General features: G+C 53.2%; 1 protein-coding gene across 2 annotated transcripts; it reads right to left on the bottom strand.

Moving 5' to 3' along the window:
• Positions 1–9,573: 9,573 nt before the first annotated feature.
• Positions 9,574–20,114, bottom strand: Mknk2 (MAPK interacting serine/threonine kinase 2). 2 transcript variants are annotated; one of them, XM_051177354.1, is made up of 14 exons: positions 19,985–20,114; positions 19,727–19,844; positions 15,996–16,083; positions 15,802–15,903; positions 15,624–15,721; positions 14,019–14,098; positions 13,750–13,823; positions 13,520–13,624; positions 13,381–13,436; positions 13,179–13,274; positions 12,760–12,954; positions 12,140–12,304; positions 11,966–12,009; positions 9,574–11,665 (listed from the first exon to the last, which is right to left on the bottom strand). In XM_051177354.1, the coding sequence occupies exons 2-14, from the start codon at positions 19,775–19,777 to the stop codon at positions 11,440–11,442; spliced, it is 1,380 nt and encodes a 459-aa protein (XP_051033311.1). In that variant the 5' UTR covers positions 19,778–19,844; positions 19,985–20,114; the 3' UTR covers positions 9,574–11,439. The 2 variants fall into 2 exon arrangements, with proteins under 2 accessions (XP_051033311.1, XP_051033312.1); XM_051177355.1 differs by lacking the exon at positions 11,966–12,009 and having other exon boundaries at positions 11,481–11,665.

Below are 20,114 nucleotides of genomic sequence, written 5' to 3'. Positions count from 1 at the left end.
GTAGATTGTAAGGAGAGATGGGGACGGAGGGGAAAGGAAGAGAGGAGAGGAGGGAGAAGAGATTGCAAGGATAGAGAAGGGGCGTGGCAGAGCCAGGTCAGACGAGGAAGAGGAGGGGCCTGAAGCGAGCCAGGGGAGGAGGGAGAGAACTGATAGAGGGAAAAGGGACTTGGAATGGGGTGTTGGATACTAGGTCAGAGAAAGGGAAAAGGAGGGAGAGCAGAGGAGGAGAACTGGAGGGATTGGATGAGAGGAACAAGAGGATGAGGTAATATAGGGAGGAGCACAGACAAGAGCTGGGAGAGGAGGGCGGGGCTAGAGAGGAGCAGGGGCGGGGCAAGGGTGGAAAGGGGAGACAAGAGAGGTGTGGAGAGGTGAAGAAAGGCAGATAGACTAGAGAGGCACGGAAAGAGGAGGAGGAGAGGGGAAGGGGATATGGAGGAGAGGAAGGGGCAGAGAGAAGAACCAGGAAGATGAGGGGCAGGTCTGCCAGCGGAGAAGACCTGGAGAGGAGAAATGGAGGAAGAGTAGGAGGGGGGAGGTGAGTTCAGAGGGAAGGGAAGAGGGGAGGAACCAGGGAAAGAAGCTGGAGGAGGAACAGATGGAAAAGGGAGGAAGGGGAGGGACCTAAGGGTGGAGACAGGTAGAGAAGGGCGGATAGAGGAGGGGGGAGTGAGTAGGGGGAAAGAAGGCGGGGGGGGGGGGGGGGACAGCAAAGGCAGAGGGAAGAGGTGAGGGGGGTGGGGTTTGTCTGAGCAAGTCAGTCCAGAGGGCGGGGTCACGGGAGGAGGGTTGGGTCGTAGGGAAGTTATGTATGCAATGGAAGGTGGTGTAGGAATTGTGATGGAGGGAAAAGGGACAGTGATGAAGAGGTGGAGGGGGGAAGCTGGGGTAGGGGAAGCGAGAAGGATAGGAGGAACTGAGGATGAGGAGAGCTCAGAACCTCTGCTTAGAGCCTTAGTTCCACACGCACACATGCCGCTGAGCGCAGATACTCAGCTCACGATCACGACGAAGGACATAAGAGCCCACAACTGACTGCAATCCCAGAAACGGAGATGAGGAAAAAAGTGAGGTGAGGCACAGAGATGAGGAGGGAGGTCAGACCAGACCTGCGAAGAAGGGACAGGGAGTCCAGTGCAGGAGAAGTCTGAGGAGCTGGTGGGAGTGGATTAGGAAAGAAGGGAGGCTAAGGCCTGAGAGGTTGGGGAGGGACCTAGTTAATAGAAGGTCTGTACAGGGGGGAAGCAGCTTGAAGGGAGGGCCCAGGACCCGGGACCATTGATCCCACGCTGCCCAGCGTCTCCCAGACCCAAGATTGCAGATCAGGCCCCATATTCTAGACCCAAGACCCAGATTGTGATGCCTGGGTCCCACGTGTACACTCTGAGACCCTTTGAGGGTCTCCAGACCCCAACCCCTAACCCCCACCCACACAAAAAAAGCTTTGGGGGTGGAATAGGAGTGTATCACATCCAAAACTCAATGGAAATCAAACTTGGGGCTGATACTTTTAATCCCAGCACTGGAGAGGCAGAGGCAGATCTCTGTAATTCCAGGACAGCTTGATCTACATAGTGAGTTCCTAATCAATTAGGCTACATAAAAGAGAGACCCTGTCTATAAAACAAACAAAACAAGAACAAATGAAAAATACTATCATAGGAAAAAAAAAAAACAAGAACAAATGTCATTAGATATGCACTGGCCACCTCCAGACATGTGGGGCCATCAAGGGATGAACCCCCCACGGGTATGAGCAGGGAGCACTGTGGCTCCAAGAGCAGGCTGGGGTACAGCATGGAGAGCTTCCCAGAGGAAGGGGTGCTGGTGTAAGCAGAAGCCGGCAGGAGCTCCTTCCAGCTGCTGAGCATGCTCAGGTGGACAGAGTTGCCTGTGAACACTGAAGGTTGGCGCCCTCACCAGTCCCTGCTTGGGAATGCAGTCTGGTGTCTTGGTTTCTCAGAAGTAGGAACTGAGACCCCTGCTCCAGACTCTAAGGTCTTTCCACTCACTGTGGCCATGACAACGGTTGGAGCAGCTCCTGCAATTGTCTGCCAAAGATCCCTGCCCACCTGGGCATGGTAGGGAACACCTGCCATCCCAGAACTGGGGAAGCTGAGGCAGGAGGACCACAGGTTAAAAGGTAGAGTAGGTTGCTTAGGGAAACTGCATCAGACTAAATATTTTTTAAATAAACTTATTTAACTTTATTTTATGTGTGATGTTGTGAAGACATCAGGCCCTCTGGAACTGGAGTTACAGACTGTTGTGAGCTGCCATGTGGGTGCTGGGAATTGAACCCAGGTCCTCTGGAAGAGCAGCCAGTGCTCTTAAGCACCGAACCATGTCTCCAGCCCCAGACTAAATATTGTTTAAATAAATAAATAAATAAATAAAATTTAAAGAGAGGGGAAGGAAATGGGAGGATAAGCACAACACCAGTTGTTTGGTTCAGTCCTGAGTCTCATGACACTTTATCCAGAAACAGGTTGAGCAGAGGGGTGGGGAGGGGGGTTGCCCTCACCCCATTCCAGAGAAGAAATCCCAGTCCCAGGATAACCCATCTGAACAGTTCTGAACAGGCTGGATCACACCTTACCTGCAGGCCATGACAGCTTATAAATGTCTTTACTGTTTGGGCAAGTCCAGTCACTGTTCTTCATAGCCAAAGGCTGGGAATTGGGGCAGCGCTCCTAGGCCGCCATCTTTAAACACCTGCTATTAAGGGACTTTGCTCTTGAAGTGTTCATAAAACATCTCTCTATAATGCCCGGTGGTGGTGGTGCATGTCTTTAATCTCAGCACACCAAAGGCAGAGGCGGAGCCAGAGGCAGAGGCAGGCAGACCTCTGTGAGTTTGAGGTCAGCCTGGTCTACAAAGCAAGTTCTAGGACAGGTTCCAAAGCTACACAGAGAAACCCTGTCTCAAAAAGCCATAAATAAATAAATAAATGCATGTATCCTAGGCTACTTAGCTGAGGACGACCTTGAACTCCTGATGTCCCTGCTTCCAGCTCCTAAGTGCTGAGCTGGCTCATTTGCCTTGCTAGGGATGGAGCCTGGGGCTTCCTGCACACTCAGCTGTGCCCCACACCCACACATAATCCTAACACAATGTAGTTTAGTCCATATTCTGGGATGAAGAGTCAGACAAGGACCTGCCTGAGCTAAAGTCCAGGTGGAGCTGCCTGGGTCATTGTCTGCAGCCCCAAGAAGCCTCTGCATCCCTCAGCTTATGGTTCCTCTGTCTGTCTATCTGTCTCTCTCTTCCATTCTACCTTGTTTGTTTGTTTTGTCAAGACAGGGTTTCTCTGTGTAGCTTTGGAGCCTGTCCTGGAACTCACTCTATAGACCAGTCAGGCCTCAGACTCACAGAGATTGCCTGCCTCTGCCTCGCAAGTGCATTGCCCACCCACCATCCTGCTTTGTTCTTAGATTCTGTGGTGTCCCTGGACCATGGATGACACAGGCTGGTCAGGAAGGTCTAGGCCCTTCTGCTGGGTTTCTAGCTACAAGTCCTGTGACACTGAACAGGTGTGTGGAGGGTCGTCCCTGACGTTGGGACGAGTCACCCTCTGGAGACAATATTAAAAGGGAAGAACCACAAATGCAATAGGCCGTAGAGGAAGACACAAGGGACGAAGATCAGAGTCTCTTTACCATCCTGTTGGGGAAATGTCTGGGTTATATGAGCCCTGGCTTCAAACAACAGCCTGATTCTGTGATCCCTGGACATTTCTTTTATTTCTCTCCTTACTTTTGTTGCTGTTTCTTCATTTTTAGGGTGCTATTTGCTTATTGGTGGAAGAGAATGGGGCTAGAGGGAGCTCAAGGCAGTGTTGGATTCTAGGCGTGGCTCCACCCTGAACTATACCACCAATCATTGTAGACATTCTCTCTGCTCATGTTTTGAGGTAAGTGCCTATGTCTCCCTGGCTGGCATTGGATTCTGAGAAATCCTCTCACTTTTTCCTTCCATGTGGCAGGATTTTAGGATGGACCATGACAATCTCCTTAAAGGACTTTTGTTAATTTATGGTGTTTTTTTGTCTCGATTGTAACCAGACCTGGCCTCTAGAGGGCACCCTAAACCCTGCTTTCCTGGTTTTTCTTTCTTTCTTTATTTGTAATTTTGTTTTTTGTTGTTTTGTTTTTTTGAGACAGAGTTTCTCTGTGTAGCCCTGACTGTCCTGGAACTCACTCTGTACACCAGGTTGTCCTCAAACTCACAGATCCGCCTGCCTCTGTCTCCCAAATGCTCAGAAGGCAAGCACCACCATGTTCTGACCTATTTTTGCTTTTTCATTAATAAACTTTACAGCTGGGTGGTGGTGGCACACACCTTTAATACCAGCACTCAGAAGCAGGCAGATTTCTGTGAATTCAAAACCAGCCTAGTCTACAAAGCTAATTCCATAACAACCAGAGCTGTTGCCCAGAGGAACCCTGTCCCAGAAAAAAGAAAAAAAAAAAAAAAAATCTACTTATGGCTGAGTGTGGTGGCACACACCTTTAATCCCAGCACTCTGGAGACAGGTGAATCTCTTGAGTTCGAGGCTGGCTGGGTCTACAGAGTGACACCATATCACACAATATATATTTAAAAAAGCACACATATACAATCAGAGAGCCAGCAATGTGCTAGCCCAAATACGTTGGTCTGCTATAGAATTATGTTGACCTGATGGCTTTGAACTCTGGACATGGCTGCTGTGGGTGAGGATGGGCCTTGGGGACAGTCAGCTGTTCAGTGATACAGGCTAATCATGAATTCCCCAGGAATCCCCAAACATGAGTGTGTCTTCCACCTACTCCTTGGGTTGTACTCATTATTCTGTAGATCATTTCTTCTCCACGAGCAGCCTCTGCTCCCAATCCTATTACCAATTAATATAAACCCACCATTTTAATCGTCTCTTTCAAATCTATTCCTTCTGTTTTTGCCCCTGTGTGAAAATTGAAAAATTAACAACTCCATTGTTAGTAGTTCAGTTGTTACAATGCTCCGGGAGTGAGCACCAGCCTAACATATGGAGTTCCTGCCCCCAGCATTGAATAACCCAGGCATGCAGAGGACACCTGACATTTTGGTACTCACGAGTTGGCAGCAGGAGGATCAGGTGTTCAAAGTAAACCTCAGCTATGGAGTGAATTTGAGGCCAGCCTGAGCTGTATTAGACTCTATCTAAAATATAGTAATGAATGAAGAGAGACTGGCCTGATGCCATGGTGGTTAATACACCAGCTTCTCTGCCACAGGACCCAGGACACAGGGTTCAATTTTCAGTGCCGGCACAGTATCTCACTAGTCCATAACTCCAGTTCCATGAACCTCTGCATTGCCCCTGGCCTCCTCAGGCACCAGGCATGGATGCGGTTCATGATGGGAGATGTCATTCTGTAGATATGTTTCTCTTATTGGTTAATAAATAAAGCACTGTTGGCCAATAGGAAAGCAAGATAGGCGGGACTAGGAGACAAGGAGGATTCGAGGAAGTAGTAGGGAGGAGTCAGCATGGAGAGACTGGAGAGAACAGAGGTCCGGGCCCACTCTCCCGTAAGATGAGACCACGTGGAAATACTTAGATTAATAGAAAAGGGTTAATAATTAAGACAGAGCTAGCCGATAAGAAACTAGTAACTGGCCAACAGCATTATATCAAATACAGAGTCTCAGTGTGTTATTTGGGGCTAGCGCCGTGGTGGGTCCATGCTAGCAGGAAAAACCTTACTCGTAACAGGTTCACACAGGGCAAGCACACACAAAAAATTATACAACCACATAAATGAAGAAGGGGGCTGTGGTTCAGAGGTTGAGCCTTTATCTTATATGGACAGATTCCAACACTGCAAACAGAAGAAAAAAATCCCATAAAAACAAACAAACAAAAGCACCAAAATACCTGTTTTCTCTTGTCCATCACTCACATGACCCCAAGAACTGAACTTAAGTTGGGAAAAAATTGTTTTCCCGAGCCTGGCATGGTGATGTATACCAGTAAGTAACCTTGGTACTCAGGAGGCTGAGCCAGGGGCATGTCAAATTTGAGACTAGTCTCCCCTGAGGAATGCAAGTTTAGAGTCACTGCAGGAGCCACTGGCATCCTCCATTTCCTTAGCTTCATTTCCTCTTTAAGGTTCTCCCGCCTCCCTCATCCACTACAAGGTCCCTCTTGTGCCCAGTGAACACTATGCTTGGTCTGGGCCTGGCCCCATCAGGTGTTAAATATTACTGCTGATCTCCACCTACTACGTGCCAGGAAAGTGCCCAGTTGCATCGGCCACATGTTCCAAACACTGGAATATTCTGGAACGTTCCAGAAACACCACTGAGGCTGTCTAGACCCTTCTCAGTGAGACAAGTGTTGGTACATGAATAAAAAAGAATAGACTTATCTCTTCCTGACCCTGAAGCCCTCCCTGTCATCTCATGAGGGGACAGGGGTCTACACCAGCCCCCAGAAATGTGTTTATGAGACTTGGCATTGAGGCTTTCATTCTTTCTTTGAAGATGAGACAGGATCTCTCTATGGCTTTGGAACCTGTCGTGGACCTAGCTCTTGTAGACCAGACTGGCCTTGAACTCACAGAGATCTGTCTGCTTCTGCCTCCTGAGTGCTGGGATTAAAGGAATGTGCCATCACAGCCTGGCTTCTTTTTTTTTAAAAAAAAAAAAAGGATTTATTCAAGACAGGTTTCTCTGTGTCCTTAAACTCAGAGATCCACTTACCTCTCCCTTCTTAGTCTTGGAATTAAAGGTGGGTATTACCATGCCTGACTAAAAAAAGATTTATTTTTAAGTGTGTGTGTGTGTGCGCGCGCGAGCGTCACAAATGTGTGTGGGTATTTTCCTATATACATGTCTAATTGCACCACAGGTACAGTGTGCAGTACCTCCAGCGGCCAGAAGGGGGCATCAGATTACCTGAAGTTGGAGTCATAGATGGTTGTGAGCCACCATGTGGGTGTTGGGAATCAAAACCAGGTCCTCTACAAGAGCACCCAGTGCTCTTAACTATTGAGCAATCTCTCCAGGCCCCAGATATCTGCTTAATAGGGGGTACCTCAGAGACAGGGTGGGGGCCACCACCAGTCTCCCGGCATCTCCTTCCCACTGGCTCCTTCATCCTGTCGATCTGCCCTACTGGAAGGCAGATCTCCATCCTGCACCTCTGGAAGCCATCTTCTCTCCCATTCATCTTTTCCTCTTACACTCTCCCTCCTGTCATCCCCATTGCAACCAGGACCCCAGGCTATAGCTACTTCAGCTTCCAGTTCCAATCCCGGCTCTCTCCCCCTTCCCATGACTTTCTATAGTGTGTATTCAAACATGGCGCTGTGTCTATGAGCTGTGTCTGTCTTGCAGTAGTGACAGCTCTGGGTTTTACTTCTCATGCTGAGTGTCCCTAGACACCGCATCTTTCCACGCTGGGCTCTGTGTCCCTTGTCTTTGGAGCACTTCCCGTCAGAGGGGCCTTTCACTCTGGGACCCTCCAGGATGCCAGGTCATGACTACTCATTCCTCACCCATCCTGAAATGTCTGCCTCATTGATGGCACCATGTGTTTCTTTGGTTTACCTTATGACATTTTCGGGTGTGTGTGTGCGTGTCAGGATTTCTCAGGTGCCTTGATCTTGCCTCAACAAGATGATGAGATAGACTTCCAAGGGAGGCCTTACTCTCTCTGAGGAGCACATGGGAGGTGGGGGAAAGGTGGGGGGGAGTGGGAGGAGAGGAGGGAGGGGGAACTGGAATGTAAAAAATTAATAAAAAAGACTTAAAAGTAAAATAGGGAAAAATAAAATAGAATAAACACTATTTAAAATTGTTTTTAAAAAAGACAAAGTTTGTCTTTGTAGCCCTGAGTGTCCTAGAACTCACTCTGTAGACCAGACCTGCCTGGAACTCCCAGAGATCCTCCTGCCTCTGCCTTGTGAGTGCTGGGATTAAGGGTGTGTGCCACCACTGCTCAGTCTACCTTGGGACATTTATCCATTTACTGATTGGTGCAGATATGTGCACTTGTGTGTGCGGAAGTGGAGGCACAGGCAGGTCAGGGTTCCCATGCGGATGGCAGAGAGTCTCCTTGGGTATTGTTCCTTGTCTTCCCCCTCGCTGGAAACAAAACCTCTTGAGTGTGTTAGGTTGGATGATCTGCAACCTCCTGGGTTCTCCCTCCTGTGAGCCTTGAAGTATTGGCATTCCAGACTATTCTGTGCCTGACTCCGTGTGGGTGCTGGGGGTCCCCTCCATTCCTCACACTCACAAGTGATTTATTTACTCACTGAAACATTTTTGTTTGTTTTAAGAGACGGGGTCTCACTGTGTAGATCAGGCTGACCTCGAACTCACAGTTCTCTCTGCCTCCTGAGGGCTGGGAAGCTTGTACCACCACTGCCCAGCAACTGAACCATTTTTAACATTGTTCTGAGACAGACAGGTTCTCATGTAGCCCAGGCTAGTTTACTACTGATAACCCTATTTCAGCCTCTTCAGCGCTGAGGGTGAATGTGGGTGTAGAGGTCAGAGGACAGATTCCGGGAGCCAGACTGCTCCTTGCACTGTATGCAGCCAGGGAATCAAACTGAGCTGGTCAGATGTGGGGGCAAGTGGAAGGCCCGCCTCTGTTTTGTTTTTCACAGAAAGGATCCCATGTAGCTCAAACTGGACCCAAAGTCCCTACCTAGACAGAGATTGACCTTGAACTCTGGATCCTCCAGCCTCTATCTCCAGAGGGCCTAGGTCACCGCTTCTAAGTGTATGTGCTGCGGGGGTTGAACTCAGGGGTTTCTGGCTTGATGCATTGCTCTCTACCACCGAGCCATCAGCTGGCCTGTTCACAGCCTCGCAGCCGGGAGCCATATGCCAAGCTTCTAACCCTCCCAGGTGGCACCACGCCCTGCTGGTCCTGCCAACTTGGGTGGTGACCGCTCCCTGCCCTCTGCCGCCTGCCAGGAACAGCTCGTCCTAGCAGAGGTTGCACTAGAATTTATTTTTGTGGTTTTCTCGAAGCTGGCAGAGTCCGCCCTCGTCCACGTCTGTCTGCCGAGTGGCAGGGAAATCCCGGAGTCTGGGAGTGGCGCTCAGCTGCAAGCCCTGGCACTGTGGCAGAGTCCCCACCTCGGGAGACTGATGGGACCGGCAGGGCGCCAGCCCTCTCCTGTAAGTCCCTGCCTTGTAGGAAGCTTGCGCACACTGGATCAAGTCCGGTCTCTTTGGTCAGTTGGGAAGTGTCATGAGAACACCAGCACAAACCGAGCAGTGATGAACTGTCACCCCAGCAGGCTGGAGACAGAGGTGGAAGGGGAAAACTCAAGGTCCTAAGCTAAGTAAGCTCCAAGGCTGCCCTGGGCCAAGCCACACCCCAGAACCCTCCCACAGGGCACTTAACCCCGTCCCTCAGGGTCCCTGAAATGCCAAGACCCCAGCTTGTTTTTCTTTAGCCTTGTACTTCCCTCTGGTGACGTCATTTCCCTGGAACATATCCAGAGGGGTGTGCAAAAGAAGCCCAGTGGACCAGTGACTCAAGACCTGCTGGGCAGCCGCCCTCTGCTGGCTGGCGTCACTGCAGAGATTTTTAAACGACTTTTATTAAATCCTTACAAAACAGAATACAAAATCCTGGCGTTGACAGTTGGTGGGAAAGGAGTCTGTAGCGGTCTTTTCACCTGGTAGGATGGAGTTGAAAGTGCTTGCACGTCCCCCAGTCTAAAACAGGTTTTTCTTTTTACAGAATTTAAGCATGGTTTGTGGCCAAGCCACCCCAGGATTGTCTCTCGTTCACAGTTAAGGGGTCTTGACCTGTCTTCCAGGTCGGGCATGGAAGAGATCAAGGAAATAACAGCCCTGCTTGGGAGGAGGGGTCAACGCTGCTCACAGTCCAGTCAGGTTGCTTCAAGAACCTGCAGGGTCGAGTCCTCGGGTGCTCAACAGCTGAATCATGCTGGTGGGTGAGAACTGAGGTGCCCAGAAGCTCTCTTCCCTCCAGGGGGGTCTTTGGAATTGTGTCCAGAGGCAGGCAGGACTGAAGGCATGTCACCTCACCTACTGTGACAATCCTATGAGACTAGGGAGGAGGGTAGAGGGTGCTGGGCAATGGGTGTCCCAGGCCCCCACCCACCAGACCCCAACATTCAAGTACTCTTCAATAACAGGGAAGCAAGTAAAATTATTTAAAAAAAAAAAAAAAAAAAAAAAAAAAAAGCCTAAACTATAACTTGACGAACAATATTGACCAAGGAGTTTTTTGAGGCCAGGGGCTGCCCTGGAGAGACCTGAGCAGAGGAGTTGCAGGCTGGGTGGCCTGGCCCCCAAAGCCGCCCCCGTCCAGCAGGGCCACGGAGAAAATGGGAACTTGTATTGCATAGTAGCTCGTGGCTAGAAACAGCCCTCAGGCCTGGGGCACTGCAGGGCCACCCAGTGTCTTCCCAGCCTGTCTTGGGTGCCCTGAGGGAGACTGAGGCAGCTTTTCCCCTTTTCCTGAAGGTAGGCACACCCAAGTTGCTGCCCTTGGGGGCAAAGGAAGGTGGGGGACCTTTGGGTGTGGCTGCAGCTCTGGGTATCAGAAGGTAGCCAGGAACTCATTAACTCCAGACCAGGGACAGCTAGGGCTGGACATGGCCGTGGTCAGGCTGAGCCCTGAGAAGGGGCACTCCGGTGCCCTGGGTGAAGAGTCATATGGGAACCCCATGTCTGTTGATGTGGTCCTTGTCCAGCACCTCTCCCACCTTGGTGGAGCTAGCTGGGTGCAATGTCCTCTTCTACCTCTACCCCTGGGAGGGAGGAGGGACTAGAAGCAGGCCTGTCCCAGGGCAAGGAGCTAAGCAGCCTGGGAGGAGATTCTGATTGTCACCCTCCTAGGGACATGGCAGATAGGTGATGGGGACAGGGGACCAATCAGGTGTGTCCCCATTCACCCAACATCCCAAGGTCTCTATCTTAAGACAGTGGAATCCCCTGCCCCTGCCCTAAGAGTGCTCTGGTGGAGACAGACAAAAGGGCCACTGTACTCACCAGGAGGGCCTGTCCCTGACAATACTGAGGGCTAGGGAGACTTGTGGGGTGCTGATCCTGCGGGATCCCCAACCCTGGAAGACAGCAGAGTGGCTGGAGTGGAGGTGGGGGGCGCAGGTGGCCTTCACAGTTGACAGGTGAGCATCGTCGGGTGCAGGCTGACTGAGTGGCCCAAACCCTCCGCCCTCCTCATGGGCACTTGCTTTCAATAGTGGTAAAAGGAAAACAAAACAAAACAAAGCCAAATAGGCAGGGGTGGGAGTTGAGGACAGGGAGAAAAAGAAAAAACCTCCCAATAGAACCTGACATCCCTTAGCAGGACCCAGGTAAACTGATGCCTGGGATGGCAAGGGGCAGGATACCCAGGTCCCTAGCCTTTAGGCCCTGTAGGGCAGGGGTGTATGTACAAGGAGCTGGCAGGGGTCACACACGGTCCCCCACAAGGACCACGGGGGTGCCGGACAGGCTTGCCCTCTGTCGCCGCTGGGCCAGCTTGGATTGGGAGGGTGGTGACAGCTGTAGGCAACGTGAGGTAGCTCGGATGACCACGGGCTGGTCCTGCCCAGCGTCCTCCTCACACTGGGCCAGCTGCCGGTTCATGGCGATGGCCTCAGCAGCAAAGGACGTGAGGTCTTTGGCACAGCTGTTCCTGAGAATAGGATGGAGGATTGACACCAGAGTATGCCCCCCCAAATTATGCCCTTCTCTACAGCCCTGGGGAGACACCCACCCAATCCCACTGCCCTCCTAGGTGCCAAGGCCCTGAATGAAAGCTGTTGAGCCACCTCCCCACCAGATCCCCACCTATGCTTCTGTGGCCCTAGCATCTCAAGGGGCTCATCGCTAGGGCACCTGCTGAACATTCGTAGGGCTCTGGCTTAGGCGCCCCTAGCACTCCAGAAAACATAAAGGCCCAAACATACTCATATCCCAAGATCCCATGGCTCACCTCTGCAGAACCAAGGGTGTCGGGAGGGTGTTCTCTGGGGCGCACTGCAAGAGGGCAGGGCAGGGTTGGGGGTCAGAGGGCACTTGAGGGAGCCAGATCCTACCCACAAATCCACAGTCTGTGTAACCTTCCACATAGTCCCTAGCTCACCCCTCATTAGGCCCCACAGCTCACCCCCTGCACCCATGGGTGCTGCAGAACTTGGGCAGCACTCAACCTCTGCTTGGCATCTCGGACCAGCAGCTTGGAGATGAGGTCTTTGGCGGCGAAGGAGATGTGGGCCCAGTCCTTGTCGGGGAACTCATATTTGCCCTCCTGGATGCTCTCAAACAGCATGTTCTGGGGTGGGAGGAAGAGTCATTCCTAAGCAGATCTGGCTCCATGTAGATGCATTAACGAAGGTGGGTAAGAGGCTACGCAAGAATAGAGTATGAGGGACTCTGGAGAAGGTCCTGAGACCAGATGCACAAGGTCAGAGAGATGAACACTGAGACAGCTCCATGGTTAGAGCACTGGCTGCTCTCACTGAGGACCCAAGTCTGTTCTCAGCACCCACATGGCTGCTCACAACATCTGTAACTCAAGTCCCAGGGAATCCAATGTTTTCTGTTGACCTCCACAGGCACCAGACATTCATATGGTATAAGTACATATATATATATATGCAGGCAGAATACACACACACATAAAAAAGAAGAAATGGCTTGGGCCCAGAGATTCAGTCTGAGGTCCTGGCTCCTGGGGACAGCTATCCCAGGGAGCCCAGGTTGGGGAGGGAACTCAGGCAGGCGCACCTGGCAGGCTGGGCAGGCCTCCCCTCGGTCCCAGCCACAGTCACTGCCACAGTGGCCCACGAAGGGCGGGTAGCCGCTGAGCAGGATGTAGAGGATGACGCCTAGGCTCCACAAGTCGCAGCGCTTGTCATAGATGCTGGCCTCCTCACTGAAGGCCTCTACCACCTCTGGGGCCATGTACTCTGCTGACCCACACTGGGGGAGGGGGGGGGAAACTTAAGTCAGGAGGGATGACGAGGTCCAGCAACCAAAGAGCATCCCCATAGCAGCAGGTGATGGCCTGACCCCACCCCCATACTTGCCAGTCAACCAATGGCTGTTACTAAGTGGAAGGCCAGGCTGGCAGGGGAAAGCTGCAGAGCCAGCCTGGCACCTGAGCCTAGTGCCTACCCCGCCCACCCTGCTTGTCCTGCCCTCACCGGGGTGAGCAGTTCAGGAGTGGAGATAGGAGAACAGTCGCCGTTGAGTTTGATGCCACTGCCCAGGTCAAAGTCGCAGATCTTCACTGGCGAGACCTGGGGGTGTGACAGGTACTGTGGGAGCCCTGGCCTTCATGCTTCCCATTGCACTAGCCTCCCAGGGGAAGGGCTGCACTGGAGCCCAGGTAGTCAGGGGTCTTACCTGGTTGGGGTGCTCACACAGAATGTTCTCTGGCTTTAGGTCCCTGTGGGCAATGCCTAGGGATGTGGAGCAGGGAGTTAGGGGTAGGTGCCTCTAAAGCAACCAGGGCCTGGGGACAGCCTCCACAACCCTACCACACCTTTGTTATGCAGGAAGTCCAGGGCACTGGCCACGTCCTGCACCACCACGCTGGCCTCCAGCTCGTTAAAGTGGCGCCTTCTGTGGATGTGGCTCAGGATGGACCCTGTGGTGCAGGCCAGGGACAGCTAGGTCACCTCCATAGACCAGCCAGCTCCCAGCACCGCCTCTACTCCCAGCCTGGGCTCTGTCCCCAGCCCCCACTCCCAGTCTGCTTCTCCTAGCACCCACCTCCACGCATCTTCTCAAACACCAGGTAGAAGCGGTCTTCCTCCTCAAAGAACTCGATCAGTTCGAGGACATTCCTGAGTTGGGAGAAAGAGGCAGAAAGGAGAATGAGGCATCCTGAGGGCCTCAGCACCGCACCTGCTGCCTGGCCTGGGGGCGGACACTCTCATGGTGCCATGCACCCACAAAAAGCCTGTTTTTCCAGCTGAGCCCAGCCCATGCCCTCGTGAGGTGATGGGCTCTGGAGAGATGGCCCAGGTAGGCCACCTTACCTATGTCCCTGGCACTGGTACAGCATCTCCACCTCCCGGAACACCCTGCTGCGGATGTGGCCCAGCTGCTTCTCAATGATCTGCAATGCAGGGAGGGAACATGGCACCTGGAGAAGCTGCCCAGATGCAGCCTGAGAGTTGGCAAATCACAAATACGCCCACAAGGACCCTGTATAAACTCAGTCTCCAGAGCCTGGGCCCTCAGCTTTGGAGGACATGGTTGGTCTAAGGACCTGGAAGTGGGACTGACTAGTGTCAGCATGGGCAGGGCACCCTGCTGCCCAGGGAAGCTCAGGCAGGGTGGGAGGAAGCAACCAGCTTTTCACCCTGACCCATGGCCCTCACAGGGCTGCTTGAGGCTGGGCTCCTAGAAGAGCCCCCTACACCAGGTGGTTGTTACCCCTGCCCCAGCAGGGTAGGGCAAAGCAGTCTCAGCTCCCACACAACCCATGCAAAAAAACAACAGGCCACCTGGCTGACATCCCAGTCAGGACCATACCATGTCTTACCTCCTTTCCTCCAGACCAGACTGGGCAATTGGGCCCAAGGCCTGGGTCTGGCTTAGGGCAACAGTGAACCCAAATATCAGGAAGCCAGTCCCTCTGCACCCAGTAGATGGAAGGCCTAGAAGGCACTATAGAGCCTTTGCTCTTAAAGAAGGACCCCAGTTCTCCCCAGGCTGGTACCCTGACCCAACTCAGCAGGTGGAGGATACATTCCCAGTTTCTGGTAACAAAAACTCATCCCAGAAAGGGGCCTTCCACTGCTAAGAACCAGGTCTGGAGGATGGTCCAAAAACACTCTAGATAAAACTAACAACCCTCACACCGCCCTTGAGGAGGTGGGGACAGCTCCACTGCAGCCTCCATACGTCCAGGCAGTGTGGTGGCCTTCCCTGCCATCCCCTCTGGGAGTCTATGTCACTGGGTGTTTAACACTCTCCAGCCATCCCAACCTTGGTCCTCACCATCTCCTGTGCTGACATCACCACCCTCCACTGTTCCCGGGTGTCAACAATCACTGAGGACATCACCAGGAAGCTCCTAGGTGAGAAGCCACCATGTAGCTAATCTGGTTTAGGCTACCTGCCCCCTCTGGGCCTCAGCCCCAGAGACAGGGACCGCAGCTCTGACTATGTCTCTTTCTTTTCCTTGTCTGGCTACCATCAGACTCAGGAGTCCAGCTTCACCCAATCAGGTCACAGGGCTATCCCTAGGGCTCTAGGTACACACAGAAGTGGGGAGGGGACACAGGACTTCTCTTAGGATCTGTACTCCAGTGTGGCTACAGCTTTTCTATGACTATAACCCTCCTCCAGGCCAGGTATCCACAGAGGCAGAGGACCAGCCTTAGGTGGACAGGCAGGCCGGCATGGCCTCTTGACAGTTTCCAGTTCTCAGTAGCCACACTAGAGTTAACTAGCATTCAGAACATGGAATAGGCAAAGGACAGCTGCCATCCTGCCTTTCGGAGACTCTAGGTCTGATCTGGATTTTCAGGGTGGCCTGAGTCACAAGTCCTGGGGCCATTTTTAGATACTGGTTTTCCATGGCTGTCATCTGGGGGCTCAAAGGCCACTGGGTCCTGGGGACAGGCACTGCTTACCTTGACAGCATACTCCTGGTTGGTGATCAGATTGACACAGGTCTGCACACGGGCATGGGCCCCTTCCCCCAGCACATCTTCCTGAAGCTGATAGACATCTGGGATGCAAATAGGAAGATGAAGGACAGTAGGGAAGCGCTCCCCTCCCCATCAGATGCCACGCCCACTGCCCACTCACCTTCGAACCTGCCTGAGAAACTATCAGTAGCCCGGCAGCGCTTCTTCTTCCGGCCTCTCTTCTTGGCATCTGGGATGTCAATCGGCTGGCTGGAAGGCATGTCTGTAGGACAGAGACCCAGGTCAGCTGTGTGGTCTGGCGTGGCCTTCCTCCCACAGGAACCCCCATGTCTTGCCCACCTCGTGGGTACTCACCAGGTCGGGCCTCACACTGTGGGCTGAAGTCAGCGTCCCCGTGCTGGGCGGGCTCTAAGGAGAAGGCCAGCTCGAAAGGATTCTGCCCCTGTTGGGGGAGTTTGTTCAGGGTGGCTCTGCCTGAATGTCCCAATCATCAATCACTCCATCACAGTGCTAAGGAGCATTTGGGGCAGGACAACTTCTGTGGCTGATTATTTGCCCCCTCACCCAGCATGCGGGCTGCCACGTGACAAGTGTCTTGAGGCCTCAGTGACAGGGAACTGTGCAAGACAGAGTCCCTTGGGGTCCACAGGAACCCAATTCAGTGTTTTACCAGGAGACACTGGACCATGTGGATGTCACCTGTTCCTATTACTGGTATGGTTTAGGAGGTAGCCAGGGACATCCCAGAGAGAATGGCTCAGCTCTGTGTCCACCACACCAAAGGACCCTGTTGCCTGGGAACATGATCTTCTTCTCCCAGCCGGGGGCTAAGGGACAGGAAGTCTACCACATGGTCTGCCTTATCTGCTTATGGGCAGAATGGGGATGCCTGTCTGGCTAGCTGACTGAGGGCTGACTTCAGGGACAGGAATGGGATTAAGGTGGGGGCAGTGGCAGGGGAGCCTTGATTGGGACTGATAGCCTGTTCTCCAATGGCCTCCCAGGCTATCTCAGGGCCACACCCTTAGCTTTTAGGCTTCAGTTTCCTAGCTTTCCTTCCTCACTATGCTGTATGCTGTCCCTCCCACTAATGAGGATGCAGTGCCTAACTTCTGGGAAGCTCTGGAGGTCATGGGTAGGAGCATTTCTGTGTGTCATGGCGCCCTCTCAACTTGCTCAGTACATCCAAAGTCATTATCTCCCAAGCACTGTCAGCCCCAGGGGTCACCAATTTGGTACACATCGCCAGTGGCAAGGGGGCTCACAGACAAGGTATCCCATTGGTGTGAGTGTCCAAGGCCCTGCCCAGTCCACAGCCTTCAATGTCTAAGAACCTTCTTAGCTGGCTAGGGCTTCAACAGGACACCAAAGGGCCAGCTGCCAGATGGGTGAAAGCTCTTGAGAGTTACAGGAATGGGAGAGCTGAAGGCCAGAGAAAATTAGAAGGAACAAGAACATGGTGCAGGAAAAGGGTTCTTCATCTGGGTGCTGCTGCCACCTGGGTGGTAGTCTGCAAGCAGGGAAAGTGAGGCAAACCACGTAGAGAATGGGTAACCCTTTTCACAGTGAACGGGTATGGGGCTCGTGGGTTAAGTCACTGTCCCCTTCTGAATGTTCACAGTGGGAGGGGATGACAAGAGGGCCACCTGGGAGAAAAGTCTCTCCAGGAAGATTCCCAAGGGCCTACAGCAGAAGGAACTAAACAGATACCTGGAGATCAGAGACAGACGGACAGCAATGTAGAATCTTCTTGCAAGCTGGCACACCCCCAGTAGAAAGTCACTAGGAGACTGGCAGAAAAGGGGATATCCTAGCAGGTCATGGGGAATAGGGCATACCCACCCTGGTAAGCCTTTGCACCTGGAAGGCCCAGGGCAGCCACCTGCACTACAAAAGTTAGAGGGCTGATGAGCAACTAGAAGGGAGGGTGAATCAGGTTTAACCCTGCATGACCTCACCCTGGTGAGCTTCCTCTGGGCGGGCTGTCATGGGGAGAGACAAGAGGCCACTTCTGGGAACCTTCCAAGGGTCAAAGGGACCCAGTATGAGCCTCTGATGTTATCCGGTCACTGTCTCAACCTGCTTGCTCAGCCTTCAACTAAAAAGACTGGGAAACACGAATAAGCACAACCCTGCACAGGAGGATCAGCTAACTGAGCACATCCCCTAAGCGTGATCCCCAGGGGCTATCTTAGAGACTTCCAATTTGTACATTAAAGAGAGGAAAACAGGGCTGGGGCTATAGTGTAGCCTGTAGCAAGCATGAAGTCCCAGGTTCTAGCTCCAGCAACTATTAAACCCCAGAGAGGAAAACAACAGAAAACAAGTAAACCCAGTAGGACTAGCAGGAGTGCCTGTACCCAGCTGCAGACCAGGTACTTGAGGGGTAGCAGCCTGGCTCCAAGGGAGTAGTTATGTGAGGTGGGTTCCAGATGGTGATTCCTTAAGGGACCGGACTCTGGCTACCTGCAGGGCCACCTACCAGCTAGGCCTCCCCACAGGCCCAGCTCTGTGCAGCACTGCACAAAGCCCATGCAGAGGGTAGCCTGCAGTCCCAAGTGCTGTGTGGGCAGTCCAGTCTGGTCCAACCAGCCTCCTCTAGGTCTGGCCAAAGGCCTTGAGTCAGCAGGCCTGGCAGGAGGTGGCTAGAACCATCGAGAAAGCTGGGGTTTGTACTGGCAGCCTTGTTGGCCCCATGTGCTGACCCCATCTAGGCTCACACAAAGCCCCAAGAGGGCAAAAACCACTGTAGCTGACATTCTCAGACCCATCTCTCGTTCCTGCTCAGCCCCAAAAAGCAGCTGATCAAGGAGAACAGGCATTTGGGTCAGGGGTGGGGCAGCTGGCCAGCACTGGCTGGACAAGCCTGGGAATTCTGCCCTATCTGTATGCTCCTCCCACAGGGGTGCAGGCGTGTGTATAAACACACACACACACACCACTCACTCCTGCCTTCTCTACAGGGCAACAGGTATCCTGCCCCAGGAAGCCATTATATAATCCAGCCTTCTGGGTGGAGTGGGCAGGATAACATCACTGTGTTTCTTATGCCAGGCAGGCCCCATGGCCCAGCACATGCCCATCTTCATCACCACCAGATTCACTCATCTAAGATGAAGACTCAGCCAGCCACCATTAACAACACTGCAGAAATTTCCTGTTCTGACAGGAAATAACACTTTGGGCCTGGGGTATCTTGAGGGAAAGTGTCCACAGGCCACCACCAGGTGTGGGGGGTTGCAGTGGGGTAAAACAAATCAATGGGCCCAAGACTACAGCCCGCTGATCTCAACCAACCAGGACACAGCCAGCTTGGAGACTGCAGGGACAGACAGAGGGTTCCCCTGGGACTACACACAGAAGTAGGGAGAGACCAGGCTGAGAGATTGCAAGGAACATAGAGCCACTGATCACAATCCAACCTGGGGGAGTTCGTGAAAGAGCCAGCAGTAGCTGACAACAGGGCTGTGGCCTCTGACACCTTCTCAGACAGTGTGCGATCACACTCAGCAAGTGTGGGATCACACACACAAAGTGGGGTGGGGGACACAAGACTGCCACCAATCACATGCCAGGCAGTGGGGTCCTAGAAGAGAACCTCCTACGCAGTTGGAGATAGGGTTGTAGCATGCAACAAGCACACGGTGACAAATGCAGGGTTCACCTGAGACCACACACACCAGGCTGAGAGATGACAGGGAAGCCTGGGGCAGCTCGTTAAGGGAGAGTTAGTAGGCAGCCAGAGACCAGGTGCAGTCTGCTGATTCTCCCAAAGAGCACAAGACAGACTTGGACGCTGCAGGGAACAGAACACTAGATTTGCCTAGGATCATAAACAGAAGACCAAACTGTGATCAAGCTGCCTGCAATGGACAAGGACCCACCAATCACATGTGGGGTGGGGGGTTCTGGAAGAGAGGTACTAGGCGACTGGGGACAGAGCTGCGGCCTGCTGACCCCCACTGCCTCCGGCGCAGAATTCCAGTGCAAGAACCCCTTTCAGGCCCTGCACCGACCTCCCGGGTGAGCTCTGCTTATCCGTCGCACCCGCCACTGTAGTGAGACCCCCGGGCAGGACCCCTCACCTTGAACGAATGATGGAAGCCCTGAAGTTCGGCTGTTCTCTTCTGCACCATCTTCAGTCCGGGCCCCGCCAGCGGGGGGAAGGGACGCGGGGCCCGGAGGGCGGCCTGGGAGGCGACCCTGTGGGCAGAGGAGACAAAGGGCCGGCGCTGAGCGGGGCGCTCGGCCGGGCGGAGGCGGCCAGGGCTCGGCGGAGCTCCCGCGCCTGTCTCGGGCTTCCCTCCTCCTTCGGGGAATATCGCCCTCGGAGCTGCGCTCACCGGGGTCGGACACCGGCCGGGGTCGGAGCGCCGTCACCCGACCTCGCACAGCCCGGACCCCGCTCCGAGGACGCGCGGGGAACAGCGCCGCCACCACCGCCAGCGCGGACACCTCCACTGGGCCACCGCC

Source organism: Phodopus roborovskii, unplaced genomic scaffold (assembly GCF_943737965.1).
Source record: "Phodopus roborovskii unplaced genomic scaffold, PHOROB, whole genome shotgun sequence".
NCBI classification, from domain to species: domain Eukaryota; kingdom Metazoa; phylum Chordata; class Mammalia; order Rodentia; family Cricetidae; genus Phodopus; species Phodopus roborovskii.
The sequence above is the reverse complement of the archived record's forward strand: the minus strand, read 5'-3'. Positions and strand labels throughout refer to the sequence as shown.